This window comes from Ascidiella aspersa, chromosome 3, assembly GCF_963924565.1.
Source record: "Ascidiella aspersa chromosome 3, kaAscAspe10.2, whole genome shotgun sequence".
In the NCBI taxonomy this organism is placed as follows: domain Eukaryota; kingdom Metazoa; phylum Chordata; class Ascidiacea; order Phlebobranchia; family Ascidiidae; genus Ascidiella; species Ascidiella aspersa.
The window spans coordinates 20,769,827-20,786,627 of record NC_139449.1 but is presented as its reverse complement, the minus strand read 5'-3'; the positions used below and the strand labels follow the sequence as shown (position 1 = coordinate 20,786,627).

Here is a 16,801-nt window from a genome sequence, read left to right as displayed (position 1 = left end):
TCAGCCACTGGAAATGAATATCGACACGACACGCTATAACAAATAACGCTGTGGTAATTCTGCGACTATGACTCAAACATATAGGATTATATATCCCAGAAAACTAAAACTTGACCCATCAAGAAAAACTAGGTATTTGTACAGTTGTACTTCTTACAGGGGACACTGGACACCAACATTTTATGCAAAAGTCACTTGCCTGTGTGCCGAACATTACAAAACAAATACAATTTTCCCCATATGATCAACATAACTTAAGAGAGAAACATAACCCACAAAACTAAAAGAAGCCAAGATAAACGTTTAATGACTTTCAGTCGAAATCGTCAATGCTATTCATTGGCCGATCATAGCGCAAACAAAAAAATGTTCTAATCGTTTCCGATGCTTGAGAGATGAACGAAATGACCCGCGGACTCGGTTTAGGTAAATATCGTTCAATCCGAGCGTAAGCCACTAGTTCACAACATAAGATTAAATAAGACACACTTACAGGTCAAAAAAGTGCGTTTCATGCACACATTCTTTATGTTTCTATCGCCCCGAGAACATTTACACAGCAAACAAGTGCAATGGCGAAAAAAGTAAAAATGTTAGTTTTTACTAGCGAAATATTAGATTTACACCCATTGCTGTTTCCCATTAGTTCAAAACTGGAAAAAGATGCGCTTCGCTTGTTTCAGTCATATATGTTCCTTGACGTTTCTTAGGGTTTGCCGTAGTGCGCTTATGTCTGTTTGTTCCGACCACATTTAAGGCTCAACACCAACCGCGTCTTTGCGCAGAGCTGAAAATTGACTTGTTTTGTCACGCAGGAATGGCCTTGACTCAAGGCCGAAAACGCATAGACATAAGCTAGTACTAAATATCGATTTCGCTACTAGTCTGTTGATGACGGAGGACTTCCTTTGTAAGGCGTTCCTGGGAAAGCTTTCACTTTCGCTTTCAAGACTCCCCGTCTCCGCGTAGCGGGCGTAAATTAATCAATACAATCACGCTTTCCAGTAAAATTATGTTTCAACTGTTTAAAGACCGTCTGGTACTGACAACTTGGAGAACACAATAAGGCGTATGACACCTGACCGTATATTTACCTTTTCCTGTACTAACTTATGCTGACATTGGCAATATACAACAACCTAGGCTCTGTCTTTTATAATTTCACTACTTTTGCTTTGTTTTTTAAATATTACGATTTCACAATGGTATGTATGCTATACGACCAGATACCTTTCATTAAAATACAACAATATTTTGTACATTTTAGTTAACAATTCCTATACAAAAAAAAAATACATCTGAGTTATACTTTCAAATATTATATATCACACTTTTAAACATTTTGCAAAAAAGACCACCTCTTCTTGCTGCCTACAGCATTTGTGGTTCACCAAATCGAGTTGTTTATAAAGCGTTAAATATTTGAAATGGAAGGTGGCTGTTTTCTTGTCGCGGTTCAGCGTTTATTGGCGGTTAAGACGAGGACTGAATAAAGGTTACCCAGACGCATTGCTGACTTCTCCATTCAAGCAAGAAACCGGCATTTGGTCACGATTTTGACAGCGACAGTTTAACATGGATGGAGAATAAGCCGACATATAAAAAGCCTAATATAATATTAAGCACAGCAATTTTTTTATACATCAATAAATAGATAGATATATCAATACACAGCGACATATTTAAAGCATAATTATAATTGACAAACTTTAAAGTATAAATTCTATACGCAGATATTTGTAGATTATTTTATATTATTTGTTTTTTGATTACTTAATGTTTGGATAAAATACTTTTTTTAATGCCAAAATAACATATATTTTTTATAACCACTCCTATCAATGCCATACAATTAGGGATTTTTCAATGCGTGACCTCAGTGTTGGAAGGGAATTCGGTTGAATTGTATCCTGCCCTTCCTTTGTTGTCATAGAAACACGATTTGACATTTTGAAAATTGGCTGTCGGCTCAAAACTGCGCCTAACATTGAAAGGTTAACATATGGAAATCACAAACCCTTAAGTAAGTGGTTTTACCGCTAAACATTGTTTAAATGTTTAAAATATAGTACGTATTTTTAAACTCGATGGACTGAAATTATTAGAAATCTGAGTTATACATTAATAAAGAAAATATTAAAAATATATACACATAAAGTACATCGAGCATGAAAAATCCGTATGACTAATAATATTATTATTAGGCATGAAATTGTTTTCTGCACAACTTATTACTTAGGTTAGAAGCGGTCCACAAGGGCTACATGACTGGCGAACCGTGGTACGGTAGATTTGGAGTCTTTAAACTCTGAACTCATTTTCGTTTTAGTGAAAGTTGATAAATAGCAAATAGGACAATTTTCTAGAAAGTTGCAAAGATACATAAAAATGTAAAACAGACGTAAGTTTTTTTATGCGGTAAACCGCGGTAAACGGACCAAGTTTTTTTTGCACGGCGAAAGCAGCTGGACGCTATGCCTGCAACGTTATACAGAATCACTTCTTCTTAGTACGAAACTGCGACAGCAGCTTAATTTTAGCTGACGGCACTTCGTCGTCGCATTCCAGATTTTTGACGTGCTGCATGAGCGCCGCTACCGTGCAGTCCTTGTCCTTGTCATTCCACTGGTCGGTCGAGATGAAGACACGAAGTGCCCTGATGTAGCTTTCCCTGGCATGCTGCTTTCTACCCAGCTGCTCTTGGCAGTAGGCTTTGCAGTGGATACAGCGGCCGTAACTTGTTGTACAGGCAATGTATTCGTAGTCCTCTGCCATTTTGAAAGCCCGTTCGGCGATTCCCATGGCCTGCTGAAACTCGTTAGTGTTGATGAAGAACACTGACAAATCCGCCATGCAGTCAACCATATCCTTAGCGAACTTTCGCTGGCCTTTGAAATCGCCTTTGAGGCCCTCGAGTCCCATTAAGGCTGCGTTAAGTATTGCCAGAAGTTGCGGCTCGTTGGAACGCAAATAACCCTTTTCCAGCGCAGATTCCGCCATCCAAGATGCGTTGTTGGCCACCACTGAAAGACTTGAAGCCCGTTCGGTTTTGTCACTAAGCACCTGGACCGCTTCCAGGACTCGGTGCAGCAACGAAATTGCTGCCTGGTACTCATCTTTTTGCTCCAGCTGCTGCGCTATTGCCAGCCAGTTGTTTGCCGTAATTAACGGGGTAGACTCTTCCATGGAAGTTAAATGGTTTGGCGAAACTGCACTATTGCTGTTTATCATTTCCTAGTTTCCACTTTACATTCCACCTGCTTATAAACAGTCTCTGTCAAACCAAGCACAATAATAGCTTTTTATAACGTGCGCTTTTAACAGCTAACCATGCGATGCGACACTAAAGATTTCCAATGAATTGCGGAATGGGTTTTATTTTTCTCGCAGCGGTCTTTGATTAAGCAGCTTTGTGACATTCGGTGACACTTTGCAAATAATAATAGATATTCAGTTCGTGCCTAGACTCCTCAAGTAGCTAAACAAATACAGAAATCTGTTTGACAAGATCTGCTACGATATATGTATTTAAAAATAATCGCTTTTCACTTTGTAACATTTACTTTATACAATGTCGCATAAACGGCTAAACAATATAACAAGAAAGACGAGGTTAAGGACATGGATGAGACAGCTTACCTACAAATCATCGACAAAAGATAACCTTATACTGCTCACCACTAAGTAGAGACTCGTGGCCGGCCGCATCGGAAACGTCATTCTAAAGGCAATAAATATAAAAGGCCCAGTGCCTGACTAAAACTGGAACTCGATCGTGAGTAACACATTAATACAATACACCAGCCGTTTGTGGCGTCGGTTCAGGAAACTGTTCTATAATAATAAATTGTTTGTTTTTGGAAAGCAAGTTATGATGACAATAGCTCTCCATATACGCTGTTGTGAATAACTATAGGCGTAGAGTCACATTATCAGAGGCAAAATCCAATCAACACAAGATTTTACGAGAAATTGCATACGAAGTTATAATACGCAACGTATAGGCACACTCACGAATTTACATCTGATAAAAATTAAAAAGTTTTCGTTACTATTGCGTCTGCATAACAGTGTCGTAGGTAAGTAGTCCAACACCCCAAGGGCCTTTCACTAGTCTGTTCGTTAATCAAAAAACAGACCTATTCTTATGTTTCCATTTCGACTAGTTTCTCTTGGTGTAGCTGTACGTATACCACAATATCGATCAAGCAAACAACGCAATCGAAATAAAATCAGTCAACAAGATTTCAGCTCAAATCCAATTTATTTTTTGCTTATTTTTTTGCTTTCAATTTACCAAAGAATAAAAAATTCGAGTATAATTCGTTTATAATTCTTGGAATTTGTATATTAAGCAACAAGTAAAACAGAATATTTACCCAAAGGTAACACGACTTTCCATAAAAAAAATTCGACCTTCACTAAATACCGCCACGACAGCATAAAGCTTGCTGTAGGCCAGGTACGTGGAACAGTTTCAATGCGAGCCAAAATAATAAAAAAATGTTAACATTATAAAGAACTGCAATTTGAAGCGATTGTGTAAACTGTAAAGCATAACTGCATAAAACAACATAAATCTTGATGCAACAACCAGGTTGCTTCCAAAACCTAATTTTTCACATAAAGTGGGTACTATGCAACACAGTAAACCCTTAGCAATTCAGTTCGTTTTTCGAAACATTGTTCTGTTTTAGTTCTACTTTACTACAAATGTAATCTGTTGTGCAGGCAAATAATACAAAGTTACTAATGCCAGTAATGCGCTAGCAAGATCGGACAATTACGTTTTGCGTAAATTCGCTGAATATTGGCCTAAAGTTTTTTGACAAGGCTACACGTTTTACGATGAAATGTTACTATTGCGACGAATTTTAGGAAATTGCGAATTCTGCGTCCGTTAGTCGCTTGCCTAACAGTTATTCGACACTTGATGCTTAGGCGAAGGCTATTACAAAGTAATTGGTCGCCGAAAAAAAAAACGCTGACGCCGCTCTACAGTGCTGCATTTAAAGCCAGTACTAAAGGGTGTCGCCATAGCGACAGGCGTTTATCCAAAACTTGCCCATCGCATATGTTCAATTAGACGTAACTATCCACGGTAAAACAAATAATAAATTAGAGCGGTTTCAATTATCCGATTTTAACGACAGAATTGTATTCGAATCCAATTTGGATATGAACCAAGGGATCCGATTTACCACTTTATACATCCTTTGTCGCGTCGCCCATGGCAATAGTTAAAATGGTTGGGTGTATTGAGATTGGTTAGAGCAAGATTTTTTCAAATTTGAGAAAATTGCGAAAGAAAGACGAATAAATGGCTCGTAATGATTAAATTCGAAATTATTTACGCCGAGATCACGTTTTGTTGGCTTGTAAAAAGTTCACAGAAGAAAATAGGATCGCCGAAGCTTGGCTGTAAAACTTACGCTTAGGATTAGATTCGCCGCGAAAAAAAGGTTGAGAAACCTGCTTTATAGAAAAACTGTAGGTTTCTAAGGAACAAATTTCGTGACAATCATCTTCAACGGTAAACTTTATGAGTAGCACAAAGCCAATAGCAAAAGGTATCGTTTGTTTGGCCCCTGCACTCCACTCCATAGCACACAACAAACAAAGTATAAATAAACTTTAAGGATGTCAGTATCACTTTAATCAGCAAGTTTTTCATTTTGAGTAACAAAACATAATTTATTTTATCACAAAAAGGTAAATGCACGTTATGCCGTAACGATGGGAATAGTCGGAGTAGAGTAAACAGAGTGCGACCAGGGATACTAAAGGTGTGACGCAATTCGGAGTCAATCGCCGATGATCCCAGAAACAATAGCATACGACAAACTGGTTGAAGTGACATTTTACAAATGGTTTCCGGGCTATAAGTATAAGTGTCGTGTCACGCGGGTCGAATGTTGAATGTTGCACACCTTTGCTGTTTACAAACTGTTTTTTTTAAAGTTGTTGAATATAACATAAAATAGTTTTAACCCAGTGTTTTGGGAGCTTCGAATAGAAAAAAAAAATCAATAAACCTTGCGTTACGCATATTTTCGTAAGCTTTTTCGTTTTTAAATCAAAATCCCAACAAATGTTCCAATACGATAAGCATTTTTTTACGAACAAATCAAAACGGTTTTAGAACATTTAATTCCAATCCAGCGAAACTTTTACACTAATAATATTGCAAAGAACCATGGTTAACCGATGTTTTTCAGAAAAAAACTAAATATAGGACGCTGTTTTATGAATTTGTCACAAAAGGAGATTAGCAAACTAAAATCGCGATCGAGGTGCAACGTTTGCTTGCACAATCGATGACTATTATCTTTCACAATAGTTACAACTCTTCGTGTCACGTGACGGAGTTAGCCAATCGCAGCTCTCCTCGCGCTTTGACGTCCATCATGGTCAACGTGTTGGCGGCGATCGAGCGCGTCTGCGTGTCGTCATCGTTGCCTATGACGTCACACAGCCATTCTCTAGCTTCCAGGGCAGCGTCTGCCAGACCGTCGGTGAGGTGCGGCGTGGTGGCCGTTACCATGGACACGCAGTAGACGCACGCGCGTCGAACAAACGGCTCAGCGTGATGTCGTAGTGACGTCACAAAATCGAGCAAGGACGAACACATCGCCTCGGCATTCTGTTGGTTTGAAAATATACATTGCTCTGTAACTGTAACTCATGTCGATTCATACAATTTTGACGTAACGGATTGAGTCGCAAAAAACATGCAGTTGGTGGGCGGTCATAATTCCATGCCTATTTCTAAGACCTGCGCTTGTTTTCAAGAAGTGTCTTAGAAATTTTTAGATTGCTGATCTAGGTGCTAAGTATAAATTAGCCAATTTTGGAAGTTCGAATTTTTCGGTTACTGTGTCCTCAAACCTACCCGTCAATAAATACTTCTTTAGCGCGAAAAACTAAAAACTCTGAAACTATAATTACTAACCGTGGCGCCAATAGATGAATATAAAATTGTTCCAAGTGTGTAGAGCAGCCTTCCCAATACGATAGAATCTGTGCCTAGCAGGTCTAGTGTTTTGATCCTACGGTCATAACCAGCCATGAGCGGATAAAAGAAACAGCCTGAAACCGGTCCAAACCGGACGGGTCTCGTTTCAGGTGCTGGTTGTCTTGGCTGAAATGTATAGAAACCAATATATATATATTTTTTTTAAACGTATCCAGTTATTCCAAGTTTGCGCATGAACCGAAAATCGGTGCGCGAACGAATACAACTAATTTGAGCACTTTTATTAGTACGTCATTAGTACGTATAGCTCGAATCAAGGTATTTTCACTTTTTTCCTAATTTGAAAATACTAAGTTTGGCACTTTTGGTTAGTATACGTAGCTAAAATTAATTATAATTTAGGCACTCTATTATTCGCACGTAGTTTGAATATAACTTGTTTGGGTAATTTTTGGAAACTTTGGTGGTATACACGGGATAATGAAGGTATTAAATTTAATAATCCTTTTGTAATAGTGATCGTGTAGACTCCGGGAGACAACTGAGATCAAAATTTATAAAAAAACATTTATTTTTTACTTGTGCACTTCTGTGAAAAAAGTGCGCAAGTTCCCAAACTTGAGTGCGCTTAGCGGTAACACTGTACTGCAGTTTCTATTCAGCTTTTTAAATATCCAAACCATTGACATTTCTCAACCGAAAAATATTTTATCTTTGACAAACTGAATGTGTAAAATAGGAAGATATCTCCTCGCCCATACACGTAAATGACGACAATGGTTTCAAATGGGAGCAAATATACTTAGACTTTCCGACCTTAGTCAAAGTTAGTCATTCATAAGTCTTGTCTTTAAGAGAGAAATATATTTCACCAAAACATTGCGTCACCAGTCTCTTATTCAAATAGAATTCTATTTTAAAGACTAAAACTCATGAATGACTGACTTTGACCGGAAAGTCTAAAGTATATTTATTTTATCTTTATATTTAATTGCACACAGGAAGCAAGTCAAATCGTTTTACTACATCAAAGACATTGTAATGCGGGAACAAGTAGGAATCGTAATTTGTTTTTCGCATTTCTAAACCTAGATAATTTTGTGTTCCAAGGATTACAAAAATAAAATAAAATAAAAAAAAGATGACGAAAAAGTTGTTGAATATGCAAATTTTATCCATTATACAAAATCTGGGGGAGCGAGAAAAAGTTAAAAAACCAACGTTTCCTTGAACAAGGAAGGTTCACCTTTCCAAAACGCCTCGTTTTTGCTTCTATCCTGTCCGCGACCACCTGTTGCCATGGCAGCTGTTGTTCTTTAGACTGCGACACTTGTGGATTGTTGTCTGAAGACGGTCCGCTTATCTGACAGAGTTTAGCAAAGATGTAGGTTTATTAGTTATTCGAGATTAGACCAAGAGTGAAATCGCCAGGCAAGGTACATATACTAAAAATATTTGTCGACAAACTTATTGCTTTTAGGAATATCTTACGTGATCTTGGTGGTTTCGTCGTTTTATATTGTAGGTTATTTAACAATCAAATATGTCACGCTTTTTAAAACCTTAAATTTAAACTGATTTATTACAGTGTTGACCTGCTATGTTTAGATATAACTAAGTAGGTTTATCACTTCAAGCGCTAAGTGTTAAATTTTTTTTTCTTACTTCGAGTGCTTTATACCTTGAAGACAAAACAAAGTTAAAGATTCTAATGGATTACTATTTTGTGAATGCGGTTGAGTTTTCCCAAAATATGTAAAATACTGGCATCCTATATGTACAGTACTTCGCTGGTTTTAAATTAGTCTAAAGACAATAAACTAATCGAAAAGACAATATACAAATCAAACAAAATATATAAAACGTAGATTAAAAGCGAGAATACATATTCGCGAAAAAAACGCCCTAAATCAAATACCTCTTCAATCTGTTTGGGTTTGTCGGTTGAATCGAAGGCAGAGAGTCGTCCTGCCGCCATCACCATTACATCGAGCATGTCGATTCGCTGCTGCAAGTTGTAATGCTCGCTGTAGAACTCCCCTGTCAAGTACTCGGCCACCTATGAAAAAAATGACGATGTGAAATGAAAATTTGCTTTACTAGGAAAGAAATGTGTATGATAGGGATCAACATGGTGAAATATTACTCGAAGCTGAACAAATTGATCAGTTATAAAACTAAAATTAAATTTTTTAAGTCTGTGAATTTGACTGGTTTGCTAAGCAACGATTTTTACTGGACTTTAATGGAGGGTGACTAAACAACATTATTGTTTAATTTACAATAACATCGACGTTTTATGTTTCCTGGAAGACTACAAAAACAACGTTACCAGTTTGAATACGCGGTTTATCTCTTGTGGAATTTTTTTTTCTTCGAAGAAAAATAATTTATTAAACATCCCTACTATTAACTACATTTCGTCGTTTATTAAAATATTTTTTAGAAAGTTTTGCCACAACCACGAAACACATCAGAAGCCTACATTTTGAGTGATCAAACTTCACTGCGTAATACTTTATTTACTGTCACTTAAAATTTACCTTCTCTGGATTTAGAGCTGCCAGAGCGGCGAGTGCATTTCGTCTTATTTGTCCAAAGCCGTCCAACGCGTACTGGTTTTGCATATTAAGCAGAATCTTGCTTAACTCTACCGCCACCTGGCGATAAGAAACGAACAGTAACAAATAACACAAACAAAAACGCCTAGCATATCGTTTTAAAATTTAAATAAACAAACAGAGTTTGATTAACTTTTTTCGTGACAACAGTCGAATACCATGTAACCTTTCCCTTCTAACAGAAAACAACGAATCCTATCCTTAACAGTGAGCGTTTTATTGTAGAGTATTGGGAACGAGAAAAGCCAAATCAAATAATTTTACGAAGAAACTAAAGTCATATTATTTAGTAAAGTGACTGTAAAAATCGAATTAGATATTTGCGTTAATCAAGCTAAACTTTTTTACTTTGAACAATATGTGAGAAGTCTTTTGGCGTAACTGTTTAAAACTCTTTTAAACCAAATCATTGCAAAATTACTTTCGTAGGCCGTAGCTACTTTTGTAAAAAAAGCGCTTGGTTAGCTGGTTGACACTATTTTTTCAAAAGTTGCGAAGTGAAAACTTTTAAGCTCACTGTTTTGTAAAAAAGCAATGCTTGTTTGAAATGGTTCCAATAAATACTCGGCTTCGGCACGTTACACGAAACATGTGTTACAAATTATATAGCTTAACTTTTCAAAGCGAAATAAAGTTTATCTACAAAATAAACCAGAACCTTAGTCATTACAAATATATAGAAAAGTAGGGCGAGCGGCACCTCACGGGAAACAACAGGGTCCGACTGAATAAGGCGCAGCAAGCTGCCGAGGTAGATATCGGTCTTCTCGCGACTGTCGCTGCTCACCAGTCCTTCCATGCAGTCACGGATGTAGAGAGGGGCTGAAATCTGTATATGTAATTGTACATGTTTGGGCAAATGCATTCTCTTGTGTGTAGTACACATTGTCTCTTTAAAACTCCTTTTTGTCTGACTGAAATTTTTTATGAGGAAAAAACGAAGCGACTACTTGTGACCCAGACGGGCCATTATGTAAACCATGCGTGTTTAACTGTTTATGTATATATTAGGACAGTGGTTCGCGATGTGGGCGACTATTTATAGAGTCAAATATGAACCAATGAGATCGGAAAGTCATACAAAAAAGAAAAAGCGCCCGGATCGTTTGTTTTATACCTATGTAAAACATTAAAGTTGAACAAAACAATTAAATTATTGACATCATACATTTAACGATTTTAAATATCAGGGATTAATTATTTTTTAACTATACATGCCGTTATTTTTATATTTTATTTTATTTATAATTTTTGGTGTTCATGATAATCATGAAACACGTCCAAGAAAGTAGTAAATGTTTCTACACTTGTTATGATTTTGCACTTTGCAGAACAGTTCGAGTGGCGCTGCACTGAGGGTTGTACCTTAGAGAAGGGCCTTTCGTCCGGCATCGGGTACGGCTCCAAATCGTCATCGTCACTGTCGGTCTGTTCGTCTTTTTCTTCAGTTTGTTGAGATGAACTTTCGTGGTCGTCTATCAAGAGTCGTATGTTTTGCAATGCCGCTACCTGCATGAAGGTTGATTTTGGCGTGGTGTAGGCGGTTTCAGTGTTGAGAGCTCGTGAAGAGTTGAACTGTTCTCTGATCTTGCTAAAATAATAATCAGGATAAAAAGTTACGAGAAATGGTTTCCTAATGCGTTCTAAAGGACACACAATAAAGGGACATTGTAGGATTTTCTGTTTATGAAGTTCTGGTTCTAAAATTAACTAGGCGGTAGTTTTTTCTCCTTAACAGTTATTAATAAAATCGTAAATGAATCATCATAAACTTAACTAATATTTGATTTATGTTTGGTAGAAGGTTTGCAAAAAGGTAGAAGTTTACCTATACAAAAAGGTTTGCATCTTACCAATATTTACTGTTCTGCTCTGCATAAAACGATTTAGTAGGCTTCTCCAGAGGAGTTGAAAGCTGCAGTAGGCGTGTTGTCTCTTCAGTTTGAATGTAGTCAAACTTAAGCCTTTATGAAAACAACTTTGTATTGACTAGAGCAGTGGTTCTCAACCGCCGGTCCGCATCAACTTTCCTGCCGGTCCGCCAAATATAATAAAATTTTATATCTCAAGTGGAAAATGCATCATTTTGAAGGCTTGTTCATGAAATTTAGAACTTTGCTAGTTCGGTAATTTGCAGCATTGTGGCGTTACATAGAGTTAATGGTCTACTTCGGACTTCGTACTCCATAATGCCACAACTGGTTTGCCCAACTGTTTAAAGTATGCTACAACTCGTTAATTCTTAAACTTTAAGACCAATTGTTTATGAAAAAATTCAATAGAACTACGTAGGCCTATATACACGTATGATATCAAAAAAGAACAGCAAATTGCTCATTAAATTGAAGTTTCCATTCTGTGCTTGTATACTATTGTCGTTTTACATTTTATTTTTTATTTTTGAAGGTCCCCCCGTCCGCAAAATTCATTTTGAAACTTTACTGGTTTGTAAGCTAAAAAGGTTGAGAATCACTGGCCTAGAATCCTAGACTACAAGCTATTTATTTACTTCTAATAGAAAAGTTCTCAGTATCATTCAGTGGAGTTTTATGATAGGTTTACTCTCACTTAGCCTCCTCCTTTACGGGAAGATGCAGGGAATCGGTTAACGCTTCACCGACAAGCATTCCAAGGGTCCTAATTCTCTCATCTGGCGAGCTGAGGTGATTTTGCATGCCTTCCATTAAACTCTGAAGCATTCCTTTTAGAAGTAAAATATTAGAGAAAATACTTTAACTGTGATGTAGAAATCAAGTTAAAATTTCTTACCGTCTTTCTGTTGCTGATTTAAATGAGATAGGTATCGTATACAGACAAGTATAGCTATACTGAGATACTTATGTTGCTCATAAGATGTTCGCTTAATTGAACTTGTGCTACACCAAGCTACCAGCATTTTCTGCAATGTCTGTTCAAATAATAGAAATCAATATTGGTTATACACTTACCAAAACTATACATATGTAGTATTTCAAATTGAATACCTCCACAATCACTTGCTCTCCACTATCTAATGAATTAAAATATGAGAAGATATTTTCAGCAATGGCACTGTCTTTAAAAAACTTCATTAGAAGGAATTTATGTTGCAAAACAAACATCCCTTTCTGGCTTTTTTCTATTAAATTTCCCACAATTGTATTAAGGCAATGCCTACATACAAAAAAATCAGTATTATTTTGTCATATGAATAAACAAAACATATTCATGACGAGTGTGAATATATTTGATGTGTTTAGCGACTATATTATAACATTTATATATAACACACATCATTACTATTTCATATATCACTACATAAAAGAAAAATCATGAAATTCACCAAGGTAATACCTGTAGCAAACTTACATTTGAGGGGTGTTACGAAACAAAAAACTTAACACAGACTCCATACACCTGTCAGGAATATTAACAAACATTTGATGCAAAATCCTTTGCAATGCAAAGTCTTGGTTGGTACGATATATGAGAAAAGGAAGTAAAGCTTTGAAGAATAAATCTGTAACAGTTGCAATAAAGTAGTAAGTTGAATGTAAAACCCACAGAACATATTCTATGAACATTTTGCATAACCTGATTTTCCTGTAAAACAAAATTGGCCAATGCATAATCCAAGAAATTCTGTTTGAATGCTGTGCCCATTAGTCAATTTTGTTTTCAAGCAGATAAGACTCTCTGCAACTTCAATACCAAGAAACACAAAGAAATTCTCATAGTAAAAAATTGATGACCTGTCAAGAATTTTTTAGATTTTCTATGGAGTTTACATAGTTGACTCAACATATTACTAAACTACATTAATTGGTCACAGATATAGAAAACAACATGGGCTCTCCTATAATATATTTTATTTTTTAAATAACTTATATCGCCCTGCATTATATATATATACCTTTCCACAGACTTCTCTTTGTTTGCTATATGTTCAGGAAAGGCAGCAATTAAATGGATCAGCTTATTTTGAAGAGTTCTTGGAAGTTGGGATTTACAACTTTCCTGAACCAAAAGTTGCTGAAATACATGTTGATGAAACTGTTTTTCCATGATCGATATTAAACATGCCAGGCTAAATTCCCCTCTACCAAAATAATACATGAAATTGTTAAGCTCAAACCAAAAATGAAGTTTAAACTTGAATTGAGCTCATACTGTTAATTGTAGATTTGGCAAAAAATCATTGGTACATACCTTACATCAGTAAAGAGTTTGACAAACATTAAAAACAGAAGATCTGGATCAACTTTTGCGCTGAGGTTTATCATTAAATCTTTCAAATAAGGGCTGGTTATGCAGGAAGCACTTGCATTGCTGACCATTGATTGCAAAATAACAGTAACATCCTCTTGCAATTGGCGGTGTAGGATTTTTATCTAAAGTAATATAACACTAAAGATTAATAAAATTTGTATTATAATTTTTCTTTAGAATAAATTTCAAAACAAGTCTAATATTTCTCTACAAATACATATACATATAAACTAATTATTAATATTTATAAAAAAATAAAACAATAATACAGTAATTAAAGACAATTTTTTTTAAAATAAAGATTATTTTTTTCAGAAAAGAGAAAAATACAATGCAAATTATGTTCAAAAGGACAACAGCTAACCCCGCTTTGAGCATGACTGTATATACTTTAAAGTTGCTGGTTAAAAAAATTTTGTCATCAGTGTCGTCAACCATACACCAAACATAAATTCTTTAAAAAACCTAAAACCAAGACTTAAGATTTACATTTTATGGTTTAATAATGTCACTGGTAAAAATTAGAATACATTAGGAAAAAATATGCCTGTAGCCCAATTGCATTCTAGTGACTCCATTATGTATTTAATGACATTTTACACCGAGATCTTGGTGTGCAGTGCAATATCAACCTTTTTTATTGCACACCTGCTTTTAGAAATATTACCATAACTCAACCTTTCTACAAAAGAATAAGTTGCTTTGGAATAATTGTGGTGTGCACACAAGATTATTTAGAAAAAAAATTCGAAAGCGCACCTGCCACAGAATGTAGAATGGCAGTACTCTCCCACCTAAGATCATTGGTATGGATTGCTGCCCCAAACCATGCTAGTCCCGACTGTATTACATAACTTGTGGTTGCTAAAGATTTGCGCCAAAATGTTTTTACTGGAATCCTACGCCTGAATAGGATGAACTATATACTTTAAAAATTTACTAGGCCAGCATTATTGCAACCTGGACGCTAGTGGCATCATTTGGCATTAAACATCGCTCTTTTTAAAGGCAGAGTTACCAATTAAAAATTTTGAACCGTGAAAGAAAAAAGCCAAAGTAAAACATTAAATTGAAATTTTTTTTTATATTCAAAACACATAAAAGGAAAAATAACAATATAGGTTGATTTGTATGATAAATAAATAACAATTAAGGTTCAAACTGGTGTGGTAACATGAGAAACAAAACATGCCCACATTGTGCTTCACAAGATATCAACCTAAATAGAAATTTTTATCTTTGAAAAAACTCAGTGTTCCTGGGATTTTTAGGCTGAACATGTCATTGCTCTTTGTAATTGTCAAGCTTTCTATTGAAAAATACTTAGGTTTGATAGGTGGGCTCAACCTAAAGCGTTGTTTCTGAACCTTTTTTGGGATGCCACCCAAAAGTAATAAAGCGGCGCTTAGGTAACTTAGTCTACTAAACTGAACTGTATAAGCAAACAAAAAAATAAATATATTTTCAAATATAAATATAAATATTCAAAATTAAGTATTTTCTTTGTATTGCTCCCATTGGTTGAGAAACACTGCGGCCTTGAGACCTGAGGTAAAGATTTATTATTTTAAGTCTTGCAAGGTAGGGCTCATAGATCTTAAAACAAAAGTTTTAGAACTATAAAGGTATGCAATTTAATCAGTTTCAGCAAGCCTTTACAAAAAAGCAGGAAAAAGGCCAAAAGTCAACTAAATTTTCCAACACCAACCATGGTAAAAAAGAGTCGTCAAAAAACCAGACTTGCAACCCTGTTCGGAAGTACATATTGCACTTGGTGTAAAATTTCATCAAAAAATATATATAAAGTAGAGAAAGCATTTCGGATTGGGGGCCTTTAGTTATTGGGCAATACAAGAGCTAACTAAGTTTTATTCGTTTTTCAGACAAAAACGTTCACATCACAAATAATTTACAATAGAGCACACTAAATAAAACGAACTATTACCTCGTTCAATTTTAGCAAACAATCCAAGACTACATTGTCATCAAACTGTTTGTCATCCAACACTTTCAGCCAAAATAGGATTCCGGTATCACTGTTCACAGCCATTGAGCGTCCAAGGGCTGAAAGATGTCGTGCGACCTTAGGCTAAAGTCGCCGACTTAAATTAGTGAAAATAAATCAGTTCAGTTCAGTATGCCACAGTAAGCACGTGTTTAATTTGTTATTGTTTTCCACTTGACTTACCACATATATTCATCACAAGATGTGTTCTTCAAACTCGTTGATAGTAATAATTATTATTAGTGTTTTTAGGTTAAATATTGACGGTATCAAAATGTTTTGGTGTCAACCCACAAAAATACATTTTAAATTAAACAAAACTATGTTCAACTATCTGTATAAAAAATACTATATTTGTAGTTAAAAGTTTTGTAAAGATCATAGTTTTATGTTATTTTTTATGATTTTTTGAAAGAATTTAGAACTGATGCAGACAACCTTTTAATAATCTTTAATTTTTTTAGGTATAAACTAAATATTGAACCGCTTGTATAGCACACGTTTTTATCTATGTTAAGTAAAAACAGTTTTAAAACCTGACGTGTTATTACAACTTCAAACAAAAAAGTGACGAAATCCTTCCTTTCTTGAAGCAGAAGCTTTTCGGGTTGCACGTTTGGTTTGTTACCTTGCTGGTTTGCGTAGAATAAAACTTGCCGGTTTGCGTAGAATATTTTCCAGAGTGGATTGTTGTGTTTTAACAAGTAAGGCACTTAGGGTTTCACATTGTATATGAATGGTATAAGTTGGGTTGTCGCCTTGTCGGGTGCTGCTGTTGAGTGGGTAACACTAATTTACGGAATGATGAATGGCCGGAACGCTCACTAAATTATGGAATGGAATGAATAGGGCCGTAACTAATTTGATGAATGGTCGGAACGGAATGAACTGTCGGAATAGAATGAACGAAGCTGTAGGAACAGAATGAACTGTCGGAATGAAATTAACCTG

The 16,801-nt window shown here is 35.7% G+C and overlaps 1 protein-coding gene across 2 annotated transcripts; it reads right to left on the bottom strand.

The window, feature by feature from the left end:
- Nucleotides 1-4,101: 4,101 nt before the first annotated feature.
- On the bottom strand, nt 4,102-16,052 carry LOC146160734 (telomere length regulation protein TEL2 homolog). 2 transcript variants are annotated; one of them, XM_083386139.1, is made up of 17 exons: nt 16,034-16,052; nt 15,791-15,947; nt 13,786-13,967; nt 13,490-13,675; nt 13,171-13,328; nt 12,946-13,096; nt 12,582-12,750; nt 12,367-12,505; nt 12,166-12,298; nt 11,451-11,561; nt 10,963-11,188; nt 10,298-10,426; nt 9,520-9,636; nt 8,895-9,035; nt 8,223-8,339; nt 6,953-7,141; nt 4,102-6,643 (listed from the first exon to the last, which is right to left on the bottom strand). In XM_083386139.1, exons 2-17 carry the CDS (start codon nt 15,893-15,895, stop codon nt 6,356-6,358), a joined length of 2,541 nt encoding a protein of 846 aa, XP_083242265.1. In that variant the 5' UTR covers nt 15,896-15,947; nt 16,034-16,052; the 3' UTR covers nt 4,102-6,355. The 2 variants fall into 2 exon arrangements, with proteins under 2 accessions (XP_083242265.1, XP_083242266.1); XM_083386140.1 differs by having other exon boundaries at nt 8,223-8,318; nt 8,904-9,035.
- Between the last annotated feature and the right edge of the window lie 749 nt (nt 16,053-16,801).